We start from the raw sequence: 16314 nt of genomic DNA on the forward strand, positions 1-16314 counted from the left end.
ATTATGGTTCTGGGAAAGATCTTAATTCATATACGTGAACATTTTAATTCTGTATAACTTAAGGAAAGTTCTTGTTCTGATGAATATTTTAATTCACATCAGTAGTTGAAGGAATTGAAACATGTCTAGCCTTGGAACATAACAAATAATAGTGATACTAAACATTACAATGCAAGACATGTCAAAGAAGTTTGAATTCAAAGAAATGTGAAATGCAATGAAATATTTGCAGTACTGCAACTGGTTTTACAGTAATTTCAAAAGTGAAATTTTAAGTATAAAAATGTAATGATTATAAGTATTTACAACCCTCATTTTTTTAAGAATACTTTTGAGGAATTTTCTTTTAATATAGCAACAACATAATTTACAGGATAGTTATCCTACATTTTACATGCAAAACGTTTAACCAAAACCAACGAATCTATGATTTATACAAGTTATAAAGTACAAGAAAAAGTAAAGTTTTTAAAGTATCCATTCATTGTTGAATGACTTGCGTAGCAGTAATTAATATTTTTGTATTTGGCGGATATTTTGGTGGATGACAGTTGATGCTTTTGGATGGGGCACAATATATTAGTGCTTTTTTCTTGTTTTTGCTTTTAACCATTTTACATGAATGTAATGGATATGTTCTATTCCAGCACAATCTATAGTCTTTTCAGCTCAGTTGCTGTTAATTGATCAGATGGGGAAACATTTGAGCTCCCTGGTAAAAGGAATGCATACATTTCAGGTGCATTCGCAACGCTTTACTGATCATTTTCAATGATAACTTTTAATAAAAGACCTTCTAGATGAAACTCATGAAAAAAACATGTATTTATATTTCACATAGGGACGTTTGGTCTGTGTCACATCGCCAAGTTTGTGTGCACAAGCCAAACTTAGAAATCAAAAATGGTTTAAGTTAGGAACAAAAGATGTTTTGCAGTTTGCAGTGACTTCATGTTCATAGGCTATGAAGTAGATGGAGCTCCTTTGTTTTTTTTAGGCAATAGTTTTTATTAAGGGTTTTCTTAAGAATTTTCACGGTTAACAATGCAATGCCATTTCAGGAGTAACAGTCGAGAGAGAGAAAAAGAGTTCAGAACAAGAGATTTCGAAACCTTATAACAGTACAGAGCATACTATACGAATGCACAGGTCAACAACATATAAAGAATCCCTAGAGCCCAAATAAGCACAGGAAAGTGAGCCCTGGGTGGCTAGGTATAGTAAGGGTATTATATTAAGCAGGTGGATAGCTTCATAGCAACACATCTGTAACATTAGATTGCAGATCTGTAAAGATGTGTAAAGAAGAACTACCCCTGCACTGCAAGGGTTAACTGCTAATTTTTGTCCAGTTGAAAAAAAAAAAAGTTGTAAAGTTGTATTCACCCAAACCACCGAGACGGCTGCCTGTTTCTCCAGTCACTGAAGCCTCTCTCCTCCTACACTGCGGCATTGAAATGTTCCTCAGTGCCCTCACATCTATACACTGTGTATAGAACATGATGATTTACAGGACCTTAGACTGCTGCTGCAGAGGGGGAGAGAGGCTCCAGGGACTGGTCTAAAAGCAAGGCGGCTTGGAGGATTGGGTGAGTATAACATTTGCTTTTTAACCTATAAAAAAAATGAGCAGATAACCCTTGCAGTGCAGTAGCAGCCCCACTGCAAGGGTTAATAAAAATTCTGCTTTAATGGTTGTCATTCTAGATGTGATATCTTCCTGTCTGTTGTCATCCTTTGATCAATATGATTAGGCTAAATTAAGACTGTGATGGGTTACTATGAAATATCATTAACTACTGCTCTTTGTACCATGTTATTAAATAAAGCACAATAATTTGTTTCTTTTTTAATCTAAAGCTGATTTTTTTTATTGTTGGCAGTGCAGGGACAAATGTTGAAAATTAGTTTTTTACATCAGTCAGTCTGTATTAATATTGATATTAAAGGAGATCTATGAGGTCAGTGATTTACACTCATCCTCATAGTTATAGCCGACCTGTGACAAAGAAACTGTCACAGGTCGTCTCTATCGATTGGGAAGTGAGCAGAAACATGCAGCCGATCCGCTTACATCCCGATCTTCTCCCTGCAGTGAGCGGTGACTGTCAGTCCCCGCTCCCCACAAGAATTCCCCCCTCCCCTCACCGATCCTCCAGCGCTGAGTGGGCGGGCACAGCTGGCTCTGCCTCTAGATAGGCAGAGCCAGCTGTCACTCACGCAGCTGGGTGGATCTCGACAGCATTGTTGGGATCCGTCCTAGCTGCAGTGCTTTCAGTATATCGGGGGCAATAGCTGAGCTTTGGGAGGAGGTTAGTATATGTCCTCCTATGACCCTAAAGAGAACTATGGGGAAAAACACTTACCCCATAGTTTTCTTTTAATCAACATTTGAGACACTCCTGGCTGGTGTCTTATATCTTCACACCTTTTTATGCTAATTCAAAAATGAGGAAACAATTCACTGCGTGGGTGATTTCAATGTCGCCTTCAGAATGACCTCTGTTATAACCAAAGAGGGGTAGTACACTGTACACATCCTATCACTAAAGGGAGGACAGGGAGGGAAGGCATTGGCTCAGTCTCTATTCTTACTTGTTGGGGTGCTAGCCAATGCAATAGTGGTTCCTCAGAAGCAGGTACTTAAGGTACAGGTCTACTGTGCTTGTACATGAACTTGGCCATAAAGAACTATAGTATTATACTGGCCATAATAATTTAAGATAATATTTGGCCAATTGGCACAATTTTACAGTGTTTACAGTAAAAAAAAAGTGCCACATTGATAATTATCCCATAAAACTAAAGGGAAAGTTTTTGGATTAGCTGAAAAAGGCATTCACACTTGACTGCTGATACTGAAAGTTTTATGTTCAATTGTCTTTCAGCCTTGCAAACACACTACAATGATTACCATGTCCTTTGGATCTAGAATACATAGGGGTTAATTTACTAAAGGAGTGGAGCATGTTCACTTTGCAAGGTCATTTTCGCTTAAACCTAATGAATGTGCTGACTACCATCATTCAATCATGTGTGAGCAAAAATCTTTTTTTTTTTAATTTACATTTTCCATGCATGTAATTGGGAATGCTTTAAATGTGATTTTTCACTGTATTTACTAAGCTAAGTAAAAATTCCAATGTAAAATTCTCTTGCAAGGTAAACATGCTTTATCGTTTAGTAAGTTAACCCCATGGTTTCAACCAGTTCTAAAGGTTGACTGAAGAGAGACACGGCAAGGTGCAGTACTTTGTATCTCATTTCACACATTAGTGTTCTATAACCCCAAGCAACCTTGTAAATCATACAGATCCCCCTTTATATCATGTTGCAATTTCATATTTCTCTAAAAAAATGTGAGGTTGCATGATAAGACATTAAAAAAACTTTATAATCTGCATTTACCAATCTGTGCTGTTACACCTGTACAGAATTTACAAGTATCCAGAGATGCATATTATTTACACAGGCTAACCTCTTAGTTGAATATGTTACTGCCACAGAATCCCGTGCCCACAAATGTTCCGGTTTACTTTTTTTTTTGCCTTTGCGATCAGTTTGCTGGGAAAATGTTCTGTAGTCTCCAAGGGAGCTGTAGTGTGTGTTTATAGTTGAATCTTTTAAAGTATTTTTTAGGAAGGTTAATGAAATGATTTTTCAACAGAATTTCAATCAGAGTTCTGAGAAAAATAAAAAAGACACTATAAAAATGATTTTTACAGAAGATCAAACTTCTCAATCAAAGCTGAGAGGTTTTTGCACTGCTTAAATCATATGTGTCCCAGATAAAAGGCATAATCTGGAAGCCGTGCCATCAGTAGGCACATAGGGCCTGATTTCTGATTTGCTAACTAATGAAAAGAGGCGGAAAAAAATCAATCATACAGTGATGTTCACAGCAATTTATATTAAAAAATAAAGTCTTCTGTGTTTGATTGGGTGAACGCAGGTGTACTTCTCTTAACCATATTTTGCACTCTATTAAGTCAGAGAATGTTTTATGTTAACAGCTATAAATACATGTAGGCAGCTGAAGACAGAGCACACTGACAGCGATGGCAAATATTTATCACTGGGCATAATGGCCACCTAAAAAGCTCTAACTGAGAAAAGGAGACAATATGTGTAAATAAATATAATTTATGAAGAGTATCATCTCATTTTTCTTATCTATATTAAAAGAGAGGCATTAAAAGACCAACATATACTCTTCCCAATACTTAGAGCTGGCTTCAGACACTGCAGCTGTCACATGATCATGTAAACCTCTGATTGCTGAGCTCATGGTCTTCTCCCTGCAGGGAACAGTGAATGCCAGTCCCCCCTCCCTCCCCTATCTCTGTTCCTTCAGTGCTCATTGGAAAGACAGACACGGGAGGGGGTGGGCATAGATGGTTCTGGCTCTAGAAATGCAGAGCCAACTGTCAATTAGGCAATGGGGTGGAGCCCAACAATATTGTCAGGATCCTTTCCGCCTGCAGCGCAGCTTGGTGTTGTCAGCATTTAGTGAGCAGTAACGTTTACATTAGTGTGACCCAAAACATAAGTAAAGCCAAAAAAAGGTTTGGCTTTACTTCTCTTTTAAAAATAACATGTAGTGTTTTTTTCTCATTAGTCTTTATAGTCAGGATGACAATTAAAAACATATTTTTAGTCAGGTAAACATTAAATATTAAATATGAATATTTAGCATTTATATATTCAGTCAGCTATGGAGCTTTCAGCTTTTTATCCATGTTTTTCCGGGTCTCCTTACCTTCTCTGTAGAAAGGGCCTGTTGCTTACTCAGCTAAGTACTTACATTTACATACACAACTAACTGAGTCAGATTCCAGGTTTTAATCAAAGAGAGTGAGGAAATGTCCTTTGCAAACCCATAGTGCTGCAAGAATCATATGTCAAGGGTGTATCGTGTATTAGAAAAAAGGTTTATAAATATTAAAAACACATAAGAACAGTTTAAAATTACCTAGAATCATTTTAGTCTTCCTTTAACCTATTTGTCAGTTGGATTAAAACGCTTTAAACTGAGACCTGCAGCAAGATCCAGCAGGATCTAGGCTAATTCATTTGAAGGTAGCTACCATGAACTGATATACTTTCACTAAATAGTCATGTTGTAGAGTCTGCCCAAAATGTATTTTTCTTTATTTACACGGATTTAGAAATACTTATAATGCGACTCAAAATCAATAAACATATAAAATAAATGTTTTTATTGTCACATCTAGCATTTTTTAATAGTTCTAAAATATAAAAGTCTCTTTTAATGAAGTGTTCTAGTGTTTTAGTGTTCTTCCTAAATTGAAGAAGATGAAATATAGCATTACAAGCATGCGACATTGTGTATGGGATTACTGGGTCACCACGTGTAATTGCTGAGTTCCATTAAAGAGAATACACTAATTAAATTGAAGCTTATTAGAAAGATTCTGGGCCTAAGTCAAAGAGATCAGTTATAGGACAGAAGATAATATTTAATGAGAATGCAAAATCTCATCCACCATAGAAGGACCAACATTATTAACAGTTTAAGAGTATACCAGTTCCATTAGTTACCCCATTTTGCTGACTCCATTTGAAAGGCACTCATTAAGGATTTAGAAATTAATGACATGTAGGCATTTTGCAGTGAAAATTGATTTGGTTCAAAGAATTTCGACTTTGATCTGTCACTGCTTATTTGTTAATGCACAGTTTTTCCAAGACCATACTACCACAAAAATTAGAGTCAGTGGGAACATATGAAAGAAGAAAAGCTCTGAATCTTAGTATTTAGGAATCCATGATATTAACTTCTTTGGTACAACCAGACAGGTTATGATGGGGGCTGGACCCAAAAGGAAACAAAAGCCAACCAAGGAACCAGTACAAAGCTCAAAAGGGCTTCTTGAAACACAAGGGGGTTGATTTACTAAAGGCATATACACTTTGCTAATTTTCCCCCTAGCTCAGTGAATGAGGTGAAGCTCTGCTGACTTAATTAAAAAATATTGTGTTTATTTTCCTTGCATGTGATTGGGTATTCTGTGCAAACTGAATTTTCACCACATTCTACAGGAAAATTCCCTTGCAAAGTTAACAGACTATTTGCCTTTAGAGAATCAACACCAAGGTGTCCACATGTCTTCCATCACAAATCCCGAAAATAAGAGTTTATCTTTGGGCAGTTTTGGAAGTTTATGGTAGAGCCATGCAAACCATTACTTATTTATACATATACAAGGACTATGTATACAAGTACTATTTATACATAAAAGTCTGGCAAAGTCTGAGTTTAGTGTTTTCTGCTGGATAGCATGAGAAGATCACATATTCATTTTGCTTAGCTGGAATTTTTCATTAAAGCAAATCTGTTCATTCAACAACAAAAAATGCTTTCAGGTAAAAGTGCATGCACATAGGGGTACCTGCACAGACCTGCAACAGCCTCCAAGCTCTAAAGTTACACCCAAATGCTGGTCCTTTATGGCCCATTACACTGGTGTGCCTCCTGGCCTCTTCAAGGGCGCCTAAAAATTATGTGGTAGTGGAACTGTGATGTGAAGAGGGGATGAAGACTGATGTTAAAGGGGCTCCTGATGTAAGAGGAGAACTCTGATGTGAAAGGAGGGAGTGATCTGATATGAAAGTGGGGCTTCTGATGCGGAAGGGGGGTTCCTGATATGTAGGGGAACTACTGATGCAAAGAGAGACTGAAGTGGGGGATTAATAGTTCTAAAATATAAAAGTCTCTTTTAATGAAGTGTTCTAGTGTTTTAGTGTTCTTCCTAAATTGAAGAAGATGAAATATAGCATTACAAGCATGCGACATTGTGTATGGGATTACTGGGTCACCACGTGTAATTGCTGAGTTCCATTAAAGAGAATACACTAATTAAATTGAAGCTTATTAGAAAGATTCTGGGCCTAAGTCAAAGAGATCAGTTATAGGACAGAAGATAATATTTAATGAGAATGCAAAATCTCATCCACCATAGAAGGACCAACATTATTAACAGTTTAAGAGTATACCAGTTCCATTAGTTACCCCATTTTGCTGACTCCATTTGAAAGGCACTCATTAAGGATTTAGAAATTAATGACATGTAGGCATTTTGCAGTGAAAATTGATTTGGTTCAAAGAATTTCGACTTTGATCTGTCACTGCTTATTTGTTAATGCACAGTTTTTCCAAGACCATACTACCACAAAAATTAGAGTCAGTGGGAACATATGAAAGAAGAAAAGCTCTGAATCTTAGTATTTAGGAATCCATGATATTAACTTCTTTGGTACAACCAGACAGGTTATGATGGGGGCTGGACCCAAAAGGAAACAAAAGCCAACCAAGGAACCAGTACAAAGCTCAAAAGGGCTTCTTGAAACACAAGGGGGTTGATTTACTAAAGGCATATACACTTTGCTAATTTTCCCCCTAGCTCAGTGAATGAGGTGAAGCTCTGCTGACTTAATTAAAAAATATTGTGTTTATTTTCCTTGCATGTGATTGGGTATTCTGTGCAAACTGAATTTTCACCACATTCTACAGGAAAATTCCCTTGCAAAGTTAACAGACTATTTGCCTTTAGAGAATCAACACCAAGGGGTCCACATGTCTTCCATCACAAATCCCGAAAATAAGAGTTTATCTTTGGGCAGTTTTGGCAGTTTATGGTAGAGCCATGCAAACCATTACTTATTTATACATATACAAGGACTATGTATACAAGTACTATTTATACATAAAAGTCTGGCAAAGTCTGAGTTTAGTGTTTTCTGCTGGATAGCATGAGAAGATCACATATTCATTTTGCTTAGCTGGAATTTTTCATTAAAGCAAATCTGTTCATTCAACAACAAAAAATGCTTTCAGGTAAAAGTGCATGCACATAGGGGTACCTGCACAGACCTGCAACAGCCTCCAAGCTCTAAAGTTACACCCAAATGCTGGTCCTTTATGGCCCATTACACTGGTGTGCCTCCTGGCCTCTTCAAGGGCGCCTAAAAATTATGTGGTAGTGGAACTGTGATGTGAAGAGGGGATGAAGACTGATGTTAAAGGGGCTCCTGATGTAAGAGGAGAACTCTGATGTGAAAGGAGGGAGTGATCTGATATGAAAGTGGGGCTTCTGATGCGGAAGGGGGGTTCCTGATATGTAGGGGAACTACTGATGCAAAGAGAGACTAAAAAGGGGGGGGGGTCTTGATTTGAAGAGGCACTACAATGTGAAGTGGGAAACCCAGTTTTTTGGGATGTGTTTCCGTGGGGTCCCCCCTAAAATCTATGACATTTTAAACTGGTGTGGCCCAAGATTTTGCAAACCTTTTAAAGGGTGCCGTGACACAAAAAAAAAGGTTGAGAAACACAGGTTTGGAAATTATCTAAATGGCTGCTATATGTGACAAAAACATATAGCAATATATAGCAACATGCATACAGATCCCAAAATGCCTATACACTCCTATGCAAGTGAAGAACAAAATGGAAGACTATGCTTGTTGCTATGGTTACGAAGGCACAGCCAGACCCAGAGCGTCCAGAGGGTAAAATATTTGCACATATTGGTGAACAAATTAAAAACATTTATTTTTTTTAAATCCTAGATTGAAGACGAAATGGCATTAAATGAGGATTACTTGTTTCTGAGAAGAATACAGAAATGTCTGAAGAGAGGAACTGTGGATCCCACGTTACTGAACTGCAAGGAAGTTATAGCTAAGTTCCGCAGCCTAATCTCTGAGGTATACATTGTGTTGGTGTGTAGACTTTGGCTGCCGCTTGCACAGTTCTGTGATGTGTGTTTAGTATGATTTGCCTCTTTTTGATCTTTCCATTTGTAAGGTGGAATAAATGTCTCAACCGCTCACTTGAAAGGCTGTTACATCTGAAAATAACTCTGACACTACTGTTTCTCACACTTGGCATTTAATTTGAAAATTTGCAAGCTCAGTTGTTAACAGGCAATGGAACTAACAGGTGGAAAGTAGATAAATTGGCTGCCCAGTTATCAGTACGGCAACCGGATGTTTCAGAAGGGTTGTCCATTTTAGAAGATGTTAATCAGATGAACAATGTATAGATGTTGAATTAAATTTCTCATCAGATTACATTTTCCTTTCGGTAAGACAAAGCATACTACCTAGATTTATCCAACAGAGCATGCAGTGGAAAATGTTTGTGTGCTACATATGCAATACATTTGCGGCATCCAAGCTTTACTTTGATAAACACTTAAAATAACTTTATAACTTGATAACACGTTATTGTGTGGAATACAGCAAGGGGCCCAGTTTGACCCAATGCGCCTGACAAGCTTTTACATAGTGGCACAGGCTGAGAGTGTAGAGCTTACTCAGGAATAATAAGGTGAGACATTGCAAGTTAATATAATGTGAGTTTGGATTCCAGCTTACTCTATACACTCATTATATATTTATTACATCACATGTTGTGCGTCATGATATTTCACATTTGTAGTCATTTTATGATACAATCCTGTCCATAGATTGACATGTTTTACCAACAACTATGGGAAACACTTTGCCCATTACTGGTGAAACGGCTGCACTGCTAGATCTTACTATTAATACTTCGATGTGCAATTACTGGTGTTTTTATAAAGAGTTCTCAGTTTCTCTTTCCTCTGGTTACCATACACAACCCTTTCAATATGTCCTAATGTTCTTACAATGGGGTAGACAGCTAGGCCCACTGCAAGGGATAAGAACATTTTTGCCCAGAGTTCTGCTTTAAAGGATCAGTTCTTTTGTCTGTTTGCTCTGTCTGTTGTCTTGTACTTTAAAACTTCTCCGGACCTGACGCTATTCACAAAGATTTCCCACCGCAACATATGTTATTTCACATTCAGATCCAAAATTAGCAGCTGTATGCATTCCTGTCAGATTAACAAGTTTTTTGATGTATGTAAAGGGTCTTTAGAGGGGTAAAACAAGTGGAAATGCACATGCTTTGCAGTGACGTACTGCATATGTTTTTTGTAGGGCTGCAGAAATTAACGATTAATCGTAAATTTTTTTGATCGATCAAAATTATTTTGATCGATCAAAGTTCTTTTGATCCGTACTCACCTCTCCGCCGGCTTCCGGGTCTTCCGTCGGAGATCCGGTGACGTCACGGACATCGACGTCACCGGACTCCTCCCCCCTTCCCCAAGTGGCTGTCGGCTAACAAGGGGAAGGGGGGAGGAGTCCGGTGATGTCGATGTCCGTGACGTCACTGGACTCCTCCCCCTTCCCTTTATTACCCGATGGAGCCGCTTGGGCCGGTGAGTACACATCCCAACTCTCCCAACTCTCTTTTTACCGGAAAGGTTTAATCTGCTCGATTGAACAGATTAAACCTTTCCCTGCGATCGTTATTTTCTTTTCTGACATCGGGAGCCGTGGCCAGACCGTCAGTCAGAAAAGAAAAAAAAGGCATACGATTTCATAGCTTGATTCCTATTGGCTATTGCACTTTGCAATAGCCAATAGCAAACTAGCTAATGCACCAGCCCACTGCTGCTGTCAATCAACAGAGGGGGACCTGAGTTTTTCTATCAGGTCCTCTTCTGGTGATTGAAAGCAGCAGGGAGCGGGTGCAATAGCTAGTTTGCTATAGGCTATTGCAAAGTGAAATAGCCAATAGGAATCTAGCTATGCATTCTTATGCATTTTTTTTTTATTCTGACAACTGCAACTGGCTGGCTATTGCTTCCTGTGCTATCTGCCATCATTTCAGGGGGGTGCTCTCTCCCAGCCCCCCCTAACCCCCCCCTCCACGGATGGGGGGGAGAGGGCACCTCCCTGAAATGAGAGGGACACCTCCCTGAAATTGCTTATTTCAGGTTGGGATCCCTGGCATTGGCCTATACACATACAGCACAGCAATGAAGTAATAAAATGAACTAGGATCACACTAATCCAGCACGTTATTATTCTGAGTTGCCCCACTCAAGCGGCGGCCATATTGAGTGGGGCACGTGAGATTAATAACGTGCTGGATTAGTGTGATCCTAGTTCATTTTATTACTTCATTGCTGTGCTGTATGTGTATAGGCCAATGTAGTTGGATCTGTATGTGTGTTATAATTAAATCGAAATTAATCGATTTTAAAAAATGTCGATTAATCGAACAGGAAAATTTTAATCATTACCAGCCCTAGTTTTTTGTTGTTGCTTTGCCCTGACTTACGTTTAAAGCTAAATCAGGGAGGGGGCAGAAGAGGGTTTTCTGGCTAACAAAGTTAAATTAGAACTAGGAGCAAAAAACTAAATTACATATGTGATGCAATCTGTCAATAGCAATAAAGCACAACTCAGGGAAAAAATGTTCTTAACCTTTGCAGTGGGGCTGCCTCTGCGCTGTCAGGGTTAAGTGCTCATTTTTGTCTAGGTTCAAAAATAAAAAAGTTAAACCCATTTGATCCTCAAAGACCACTTGCTCTTAGACCAGTCCCTTCCGCCTTGCTCCCTCTCCTCTGCAGCGGTCTAAGGTCCCAAGAGTCATCACATTCTATACACTGTGTATAGGACATGAGGACAATGAGGGACATGCCATCCCTGCAGCAAAAGAGGAGATAGGTGCAGAAGGAACCAGTCTAAGAACAAGCCAGCTCTCAGGATCGGGTAAGTATAACCGCTATTTTTGAACCTAGACAAAAACGATCACTTAACCCTTGCAAGGCAGGGGTATCCCCAGAAAATATTTCCCCAAAGTTCTGTTTTAACAGCAGATTTTGGTTTTCAACATGTAATAAGACTATATTACACGGGGACTCTGCTGTGTTAATACTGGTGACAGATTGCATCATATATGATTTTTATTTTGTCCTTAGTTCCACTTTAATAGCAGGCATAGTGTGATGCGTGCTCTTTGCCATGGTGTTTACCTTTAAAAGTTTAAAATAAAGTAAGATTCACTAAAAGATAAAGTCCATATATCTGTGGCTGGCACATATAACCAGTAAAATATTTAATGGTCCCTTTATGTAACAGTGAGAGTCACAGCTGTATCTTAAACAACTGTCAATTTTCACATATGTCTTCAGTTTGAAAGTTATGATTCTAGGCAAATTCAATAACTTTGTGGTTTAATATAAAATCACATACTGTGGTTTGCTGTGTCCTTGTTTTACGCACAGTACATAACTTCCCAGAAGCAATCTACCATTGTAATATACTGTCATAAAATGTCATGATGTGCTGCTGCTTTGTCTGTAGATGATGTATTGCAGCTCATACATGATAATCAATGGGGAAGGGCTTCAAAGGAAAACCAAACAAGTACAGCTGCATTTTGCAGAAAGCTGGCAATGCAGAAGAAGCCCATTGGCCCATGCCATACCCTCAGATCACAAGTGATATAAAAAGAAGATGTATCATATCATTTTGACACCAAACTATGATGTTTATGAATCCCTCTGAATCGGAATTCACTTGGACAAAAGATTGTATTCACTGCACATATAATTCCAGGTCAAAGATGACCCAATCTGCCTCTTAATGTGATGTGATGTAAGGATAATTATTACCCATTGGGATTCTCCCTCTACTTACCCATAGTCAATTGGGTAGGATGAGTGAAAGTTGAAATACTTGTCTGACCTCACAGTTTTGTGAGAACTGTAATTGGTTATGCATATGTTTGAAAGGTGGTAATTTCCTCCTCAGTAGTGAGATGAGTTATGGAAGAAAGCAGGAAATATCTAACATAAAGGTCATAAGCTTTTTCAGTGTTGATGGCTCATAAACAAAAACATATCTGAAAAGAAGACAAATTATGAAATTGTAGATCCGCTTTTGCAGTCAAATTATAGAAACTGCCACCATATGTTTATTATGCTTTCCCATTCACACAGCATACTTAAAAATAATTGTTCCAAACAATATTTCTTACCTTTCTAGTTGTTTCTTTGGAGCAGTTGTTTGGGCAGGCTGCAGGCTAGGTAGCAGTGGCATCACAAGGGGGGTGCGTGGGGTGCGGCCCGCAGCCGGGTGACACCATTGGAGGGGTGACACCAAAATGACTCACAGTCATTTTGGTGTCACCCCCCTCTGAAAAGTCCGGCGCTCGGTCATGGACCGAACGTCCGACAGTATCAGGAGAGAGGAGGGGACCCGGCGGCATACCTTATGCTGTCCCCTCCTCTCTCTGCCGGTGTCCATCACCAAGATGGCCGCAGGCAGGTATCAGAATACTGCCGGGCGTGCGCGATGACGTCATCGCGCATGCGCGTGGTGATGTCACGCGCTTGCGCAGTGACGTCTTGGCACGGTGACACTCGGTTACCGCTCCAGGTGTCACCCACCCTCGGGACGCCCCTGCTAGGTAGCATTGTCAAAGTAATATTAAAGTCAAATGGGTTTTAACCTCTTGCTGTCTGCCCGTAGTAAAAAAACGGACGGACGGCACTGCTGCATTGGCGGGTTGCCGTCTCATTTTAAGGAAGTAAAAAAACACAAGTAAAAAAGAAAGCAGCATTTTTTTCAAAGTTATGCTATGAGAATGGGAACATGTAACAAATATAAAGTACCGTATTTTTCGCTCCATAAGACGCACTTCCCCCCCCCCCAAAAAAGGTGGGGGGAAATGTGTGTGCGTCTTATGGAGCGAATCCCTATGAGACATGCAGTTTCGGGTGCCGGGCGTAGTTTTTTGTACATTTAGCCCTGCTTAAGCAGAGCTAAATGTACAGTAGGAGCCATTGCTCGTTTAATACGAGTGATCTAATAAGATCACTTGTATTAAAACCGAGCAGTGGCGGCGATCGAGATCACCATACAGCCCCTAGAGCAGACGAAGAACGGACATTTTTCGTCTGCTCTGTGTGATCACTGAGACCGTGCCGCTGGAAAATTATTAGAGAGTACTTCAAATATTATTTGCAATTATTTTGCACAAGTAATGCACATGATGACACTAAACCACATCAAAGCATACTCCAGCCCTCCAACTGTGGTGAAACTGCAAAACCTATGATGCAGCTGTCTCTGGGACTCATACCATGCTCATTTGATATGTAGTTCCACAATAGCTGTATGGCCGGCATTTGCCCAGCTCTGCACTAAACATATAAGGCTCTTTTGCTACATTAGTTGCTACAAGTCCACTCTATACTGCTGATTCCTGACCTTACCTTCCATTACTTCAAGCCAGTAAAATAACTACTGCAAGTTGAAAGGCTTATGCCAGGGCCAGTGGTGTATTTTGGTTTTGTGCTGCCCTAGGCAAGACTAAACCTGAGCACCCCCCCCCCATCCCTAATCTAAATTATTCCCACCTCTTCCTGTTTAAGGCATTTTGCATAACCTGTCAGTCGCGGGATACAGCGCGCCCGGTGTATCTAGATTCTGACAGGTTGCGCTATCAACGTAGTATGACGCTCTAGTTCTACCTTTGCAATAGCCACCTTCTCCATTCCTGGCATGATGGGCTCCCTAGATCTGCAGCTACAAAAACCCTTCTCTCCTGCACTGCCATGCTGTGCTAGTCTCTAGTTCTGCAGCTGCAACACCGATTTTCTGCCTTAATATCCTGGACCCGCTAATTCTGCAGTTACCAATCTTCTGCCTTGGGCTGCACGGAGCTTATAGGCTGCACTTCCCCGGACTCACCACCATGGAGGTGCCGATGAGCACGGTGACCATCCGGATCTCAGCCCTGGGGTCCTGCGGAAGCTCCTCCGCTGCCTGAAGTCAGAGATTTGGGTGCCGGTTTCCCAGGGAGGTCCGGAGCATGAACTGCCAGTGCATCCGGATGAAAGTCACACACACCAATACATTGCACAGCATGTTGACCAGGTAGAGGAAGGAGCTGCAGCTGGCATATATGTTGGAATAGGCTGCATAGGTGGACACGTTGGTCCCCCAGTCAAAGAAGCACCAGGTCCAGGAGTACTGGCAGTAATTTATGAATAATTTATAATATAATTTATTTATTTTTCTCTTACCTAACTGGTTTGGGGGCAGCATTTTTTGGCGCCCCCCTGGAAAGTGCCGCCCTAGGCAAATGCCTAGTTTGCCTTGCAGTAGATACACCCCTGGCCAGGGCCTACTGCTAGCAGCCAGAACATTTTCTCAAGTGCCAGTAATTGGCTTCTATATAAGATTTAACCATCAGTAAAATAACCTGTGCTGGCAGAACATAGGAGAGTCAGACCATGAGAGGGATTTATCAAAACTGGAGCAGACAAAATCTGGAACAGATTCGTACTGCAGCCAATCAGCTTCTCTGTCTCATTTTCAAATCGTAACTGAGGAAACTGAAGAGAGATGCTGATTGGTTGCCATGGGCAACTGCTCCAGATTCTGTTTGCTCCAGTTTTGATACATTTCCCCATGTCTTTTTTGCACAAATGAAGTGGGCCAGTTCTACTGCAGTCTGACATGCTAATTGGCAGTAGTTGGCTTCTACATATAAGGCCTATCAGAAAATAGCTGTAAGCAGTCATTATTACAGTATGGGTGCAAAGCAGAACAATGGTCTTGTGGCTCCCTATGTCAAGCCTTTTCTTCTCATTATAAACAGTTGGCCTGGAACAGCCACACTATTGTGAGAACTGCAGTATCTTAGTGATGACTGTAGGAGGATTTCTGTCCTAGTTGTAACAATTTCATTTAGATGAAGTATTCCCTTCAGATCAATAGAAAGTGATAAAGGAACATCTAAAACACAGTTTCTACCATATCCTGGATAAATAACCAATGTGTTTTTTTATTTAGGTGACCCAGTCTGACCAACCGGATGAAAGCCATGAAAAACCAACAGGTACGTTGAGAATATTCACCTTTATGAGCTTCATTTTTACTAGCTATGAACTAGTTAAAATCAGACTGCTGCACCCTGCAGCATCTCGTGCAGTCAAGCTTATTTCAATTAAATCTGTCACAAAGTAAAATATCTGTTCAGAGACTTTAAATAGAAGTAGCTGTTCAAAGAAATATAACGAAGTTAAGATAAACTAACATCGAATAAAGCTCTATGGAAGTACAGAAGGAAAGCACTTGTATGAAATAGAAAACAAGAGCACAGAAGCGCACTGGCATAAAGTAGTAGATTAAGTTGGTTCCATTTCAGCCTCTGATGAAGAGGAGGTGTTCTCCCTGAAGTTCATCTCTAGCAACAGTAGTGTGTGGGACAGAGGCACCAGAGGAAACAGAACCGACTGGGAGAGGAGAAAGGAGAAGGAACTGAAAATTGACAAAACAAGCTGACTCTCTGGACACAGCATCTCAGCTTCTGATTCAGCAGCTCCATCCTGAGGGTACATGGGTGGTTCCCCTGCTACCATTGCTCTATTTGCATTTTGGCTTCTACACAACAAATAC

The 16314-nt window shown here is 40.0% G+C and overlaps 1 protein-coding gene across 1 annotated transcript in view; it reads left to right on the forward strand.

Moving 5' to 3' along the window:
• The window catches only part of CD40LG (CD40 ligand), a 29770-nt gene that overhangs the window by 248 nt on the left and 13208 nt on the right, over positions 1-16314 (forward strand). Inside the window, exons 2-3 of the mRNA XM_018555040.1 lie at positions 8590-8727; positions 15709-15754. Coding sequence (XP_018410542.1) covers positions 8590-8727; positions 15709-15754 — 184 coding nt within the window. The remainder of the gene's footprint in view (positions 1-8589; positions 8728-15708; positions 15755-16314) is intronic.

This window comes from Nanorana parkeri, unplaced genomic scaffold (assembly GCF_000935625.1).
Source record: "Nanorana parkeri isolate BGI_ZX_2015 unplaced genomic scaffold, ASM93562v1 scaffold182, whole genome shotgun sequence".
Lineage (NCBI taxonomy): Eukaryota > Metazoa > Chordata > Amphibia > Anura > Dicroglossidae > Nanorana > Nanorana parkeri.